General features: G+C 38.5%; 1 protein-coding gene across 1 annotated transcript in view; it reads left to right on the plus strand.

The window, feature by feature from the left end:
• Positions 1 to 5,227, plus strand: part of CDC73 (cell division cycle 73) — a 405,302-nt gene extending 400,075 nt beyond the window's left edge. The window contains exon 17 of the mRNA XM_029618749.1: positions 2,020 to 5,227. Coding sequence (XP_029474609.1) covers positions 2,020 to 2,056 — 37 coding nt within the window. The 3' untranslated portion in view covers positions 2,057 to 5,227. The remainder of the gene's footprint in view (positions 1 to 2,019) is intronic.
• Positions 5,228 to 6,114: the final 887 nt, after the last annotated feature.

Raw genomic sequence — 6,114 nt, forward strand, 5'->3', positions numbered from 1 at the left:
GTAAGAACAGCTGCCAGGCTCTTCCAATCTGACTGATACCTTGCAGAGCTCACAGCCCTCATGCTTTTCTCTTCTATGTCTGGATTTTGTCACACACGTTAATGTTGTCCTATATCAGTGTCACAAACTGGCTTACCTGATTCATTAACCTTTTTTCCTATAGACGCAAAATGGGAGAAAAGCTTTAATGAATCTGGCCCTTGTTTGGAAATAAGCAAATTCTTATATACCACAAACTCATATGCCAGACTGGAAAAGATGTTGATATTGAAGTAATATAGCATGGCCATGGAAATAGTCCTTTAAAATCTGGATGTGAAACTTCTAGAAGTGAATATACATCAGGGGAAAGGCATTTCAAGCTTTTCACATATATTCAAATAAGATATGGTTTAGTAAGTTTCCCAGCAAAGAAATCTTTCTCTTGATAAACATATCACTCAGTTTTAGGAGGAAGGCAGACTCATGGAAATTTTGAATGCATTTTAGAAAAACGCTGTGTTACAGGATGCTTGTTCTATGAGCAATGATAGATTACCCCCGATGAATATATTCGAATCACAATCCTGGGTCGGGGAGATTAGGAAAGTGTTGCTAATTAAGATCTATGAAGATAAATTCAAAATTTTAAATCTTAGAATTTATATATTTTTATAGCTGGTCATTTAGTACCCCTGATTGTATATTTTTGGCTAAAGGATGGATAAGTATTAGCCTGATATGGTCCTATAATCTATTTTATTATTTATTAGCCACCATTATTTATATAAAAATATATACTGACAAAAATTTATCAAGAAAAAGATTTCTATGCTTGGATTTTATTAAATAATCTTCCTGTACAGCAGACTTTGAGTTAGTGAGTCTAACATCTGAGGATGGGACCTGTATAGTCTCAGAAGCCCCATGTATCTTTTCTTGGTCCTTTTGATGGTACCACAGACTATAAGATTAATTTTCTCCAGGACCAGTACACCAACTAGAATTGCACTTTGGTTTTGAAATTATGGTTTGATTTAACTAGGAACATACCGAATATACTTTGCTAGTTTCTGGTTTGCATTGTGAAAATAAAGACCACCAAACAAGTTGATGGTGAGACCTTGTTCCAGATGACATTTGTGACTGGCTTTTGAGAGCTCTGCTTCCTTCATTGGGTCAATGCAAAATGAGTTACAGGAGATATTGCTCAAACATACAAAAGGAAATTGCAGTCTGAATTAGAATAGTGGAGTGGTGGTAGTTTACAAAACTATAAAGAATTATAAATTGAAAGGGTTTGGAGGGAAGGGTACTGTTTGTAGAGGAGTGAGAAAGGCAAACAGCACAATATATATTAATATAGGAAGATTGTCTAGTATTGGCACTATAGAAACATGATGGCAGAGAGAGACAATATGGCACCTCCTGTGCATGGAAACCTTTGAGATATTTGAATGTCTCTCTCATATATCCCGTATCTCGCCTTTCCACCAGGGTATATATGCTTAGGTCTATAAATCTATCCCTATATGCTATAAAACAAACACTACTGGCCATTTTACTAGCACACTCATCTGGACCGACTCCATCCTGTTTATAATCTTTTGAAAGTTGCGTCTCCAGAATTGTACTCTGCATTCCAAGTGACGTCTCACCAGGCAATATCACTCCCTGTTTTTTGCTGACCATTTCTCTCCCTATGCAGTCGAGCATCTTTCTGACTTTTATCATCGCTTTATCCACCTGTTTGGCCACTTGAACATCACCAGATACACCAGGGTGGATACTTTTACTTAGCCACCCCTATACTTGTGAGCAGCATCACCCTTGGCTTATTCTGTGCAGCCATGATGAAGGAAGTAGAGCTGTGAAAAGTTAGCCGTATATAGTCTATCAGAAAGGAATTGCCTATGAATCTTTGGTCTTTAATCACATGCAGGCAAGTGGATTAACATGGCAACCAAACTACTGTATTCAATTTACGTTTGCAAACTGATGATCAGTTTTAGCACATTCTCCTTTCTGTTTCTGATACAGGTATATGATAAAGAATAAATCCCACTTGAGATTCTGAATCCATTTTGTCTGTGGCTGCTGCTCGTTTTCTGGAAGCTTGGACTAAGAAACAGAAAAGGCTGCTCTACAAACTCTTGAAGGACTTGGGGTGGCCAAGAACTGTTTGTCAAGAACTTTCCAAAGGAAGAATGGGAGTGCGTGAAGCCTTTTCCTAGGATCTTCCAGATGCTCCCATTGCAATGACAGATGGATACTTAATATTATTGACAAGGGGAGGGGGGCTTTGCTTACTATTTTTTTTTAAATAAGGTTAGCTAACAGTGTACAATTCAAATTGTATATTTTGACAGCAGTTTTCCGTCTCTCTCCCAAGGTGTTTACTTCATTACAGTTTTAAACTGAGTTAGCTTTTTCAATGCGGATTACATTAGTAGATGTAGATGTTACAAAGCTTTCTATATCACTTTGCCTCTGATTGTAATCCTGCTTTTTTTCTTTGTTTTATTTCGGTGCTGGAAAGTAATGACTGAGGATGGTGTTACATTTTAAATGAGTCTAATAGGTAAGCTTGTAGAGTAAAATGTAGAAAAAAAAAGACTGTAGTTGCCTAGTTCCAGCTCATCTCACAGATTATCAAATTTTGTTATGACCCCATAATGTCACACCAATTTTAACACACCATGCAAATTTTAAGTGTGTGAGAGAATGTGAACAATATTACATATCTAGATTACTTTTTTTCCCTGAAAGATCTTTATGTAGATTAAAATAATGGAACAGATAGTTCGCCCTCCAGTTTTTCTCTGGTAGACAGAGATGAGGCAATTTTCGTTGGAAAAAGGTAATATTTTGTTTAGAAATACTGTATTATGGGTTCCCTTTTTTTTTTTTTTGTCTTTTTATAACCTCATTACTGTTCTGGCCTAATTAATCTTAAATTTATCTATAGGGGAAAAAGTCATGGCAAACTCCTATGTCACTTGGTATGGAAATTTCCTGCCTCCTGCAGTTAATGAGACTGCCATTGCTAAGCCATGGAAGAACGCAACTGCTGATGCAAGAGAAGTGCTGTGATCTGTGCGATGGGAGTTTCAGATACTAATTAAAAAAAAACACTGTACAATGTATACTAAAGAAATGAGTATGAAAGAGGGGGAGAGGATTCTTCTAGAAGGCTCCAAACCAGGAAAATTCATTTTCAAGATTTCTACATTTGGAATATTGGTTATTTTCTTTCTAAAATTTTCATTGGAGATTTATTGAAAAGTAAAACACTTTTTTTCTCTATGGCCTGCTTTCAGTTGTTCATTTTAATGGTTAACTGACCAAGTTAAGTTGGAAGGCAGGGTACACTACAACATTTGTTGTATTACTACTTTCCGTAATTTAAGATCCAGATGTTTATAAAACCTCACTTTTTTGTGATCTAAAAACAAGGTTATCTTTTTAAACTTCAAACAAAATTTCAAATAAAAATGTTAACATAGAAACATCACAGCAGCCCATTCACTCACCTAATTTAGCATTACAGTTCCCATCACTCTTTTGGAGAGTCCCTGTATTTATCTCCTGATTTCTTGAATTTCAGGTACCTTTCTAGTCTCCACCACCTCTACTGAGAGACAGTTCCATGCATCCACTAACCTGTCTGTAAAGAAATACTTCCTACGTTTACACCTGAGTCTATCCACTTTACCTTCAGCTCATGAACCCTCGTTCTAGAACTCTTTTCCTTTGAAAGAGGCCCGTCATCTGTGCATAGAAACTTTGGAGGTTTTCGAATCTCTCATATCTCCCCTATCTCGCCTTTCCTCCAGGGTATACTTATTTAGATCTTTAAATCTGTCCCCATATTCTTTAGAACGAAGACCACTGAACATTAGTAGCCACCCTCTGAACAGACGCCAGTTGGATTATGTCCTTTTAAGGTGTAGTCTCCAAAATTGTACACAACATTCTTAATGAGGTCCCAGGGAATTATACAGGAGCAATATCGCCTCCCTTTCTCTGCTAACCATTCCTCTCCCTGTGCAGCCAAGCATCTTTCTGGCTTTTGCCATCACTTTATCCACCTTAAGCTTACCAGAAACAATCAACCCCAGATCCTTTCGAGCTTAAAATAATTGTATCCACAGTACTGTACCTGTCCCTTGGGGTTTTGCAGCCTAAATGCACAACTTTGCAGTTTTAGCATTACATTTTTGCTGCCCAGACCCTAGACCATTCCTCAAGCTTCACTAGATCCATCGCCATTTTCCACACTACCTTGGCTGTGTACCATGTTGCAGATTTTAATATCATTAGTAAAAATATACATCTTTCCAGTCAATCCTTCAGTAATATCGCTGATGAAAAGGCTGAAAAGAACAGGTCCAAGTTTTCTTCTCTGAGGCACACTTCTGGTAATGTCCCCTTCCTCAGTGTGAATGCCATTGACCACCACCCTTTGACGTCTTCCACTCAGCCTGTTGGTGACCCAATCAGTCACTCTGTGGTCTATATAAAGAGTGCTCAGTTTGTCACTTTTGTGAAACTGTGTCAAAAGCCTTACTGAAATTGAAGTGCACTACATCTAGTGCTCTCTCTTGATCTAAGTCTCTGGTCACCTTGTCAAAGAAATTAGGTTTGTCTGACAAGATCTACCTCTGGCAAAGCCATGCTGCCTTGGTTCTTGCAAGCCATTGAATTCCAGAAACTGCACTATCCGCTGTTTTGGCAATTCCATTAATTTGCTCACCCAGAAGTCAGAGTAACTGGTCTTGTAGTTCCCAGCTTCTTCCTTCCTTTTATGAATAGGACTTACATTTGCCTCTCTCCAGTCCTCCAGAACTACTGACTCTAAAGAAGCATTCAAAAGGTCAGCCAGTGGAGCTGCTAGTGCCCTCAGATATATCATGTCCAGCTCCATTGTTTTGTCTACTTTAAGTTTAGTGAGCTCCTCAGGAACATACTGTTCTGAAAATCAATTTGAGGTTTACCTCACTTCCAATCTTATTTGTGTTTGTGGTCCTGCTCCTGTCTCTTCCACAATGAACACCAAACAGAAATATTTGTTATGCAATTTTGCTGCTTCTTTAGCCTCTACATATTCCTCCCTGCATCTGAGCCTCACAATGCCATTTTTGCACTTACTTCTAAGTCGAACATATCTTAAAAAAAAAAAAAAATACGTATTACTTTTTCCAGCTTCTCTTAGCTTTTCCAAATAGTCACCTGTCTTCCTTTTTCTGCGATCTGTTGTAGTTTATGAATGCTAACCCTTTCTCCCTTCCCTTTTCATATGCTACTTTAGGAAACCACGCAACATTTTTCCAATATAAAGGTTAGTTGTCCTTATAATATCTCCATTTAGTTTTACCCACTGCTCTTCTACTTTTCCAGTCCAGTTAACGCCTTGAGATACTCCACCTATTTAACAAAGTTAGTTTTCCTGAAGACTAGGACCCTTGCCTTTGAATGGACCTTTATCTCCTGCACTCTAACAACTGAACCCACACCATCCGTTGTTCACTGGATTCCAGATGATTGTCCATTATAGCAGAGATACTTATTGATAAGCACCAGATCCAATATTGTCCCCTCCCATGTGGGTTCTATTACCAATTAATAAAACGGTTCTCCCTGCAAAGATTCTAGGATTTCTTCCTTCTAGAAGACACTGCAGCCAGGAGAGGCTGGAGAGAGAGACTGGTGAGGGGCCAGCTGGGGGAAAGGCTAGTAAGGATATGCTGGGATGAGAAAAACTGACAGCATGTGGGGGTTGAAATACTAGTAGGGTGAGGCTGAGCAGGAATTGAGGAAGGGACTAGGGACCTAATGGGGAAAGACTGGTGATGGGAGAGAAACTTGTGGAGAGAGAGTGATAAAGAGGGTCTAGGGAGAGACACTGATGAAGAGAGTTTTGGGAAACAGACTGATGGGGGAGTAACTGATAGAGGGAAAAGAGACTGAGGTGGACAGAATGGAGATCCCTACAACTTTTGGATATTGAAAAGAGGTCCCTGCACCCAACAAGGTTGAGAACTCTAGTATATTGCTTGTCCATGTTATATTTTAATTTTATGTACTTGTTATATTATGATATTAATAGTGAACAATTTTGGTATAATATGTCAT

The sequence above is a fragment of the Rhinatrema bivittatum genome, chromosome 10, assembly GCF_901001135.1.
Source record: "Rhinatrema bivittatum chromosome 10, aRhiBiv1.1, whole genome shotgun sequence".
NCBI classification, from domain to species: Eukaryota; Metazoa; Chordata; class Amphibia; order Gymnophiona; family Rhinatrematidae; genus Rhinatrema; species Rhinatrema bivittatum.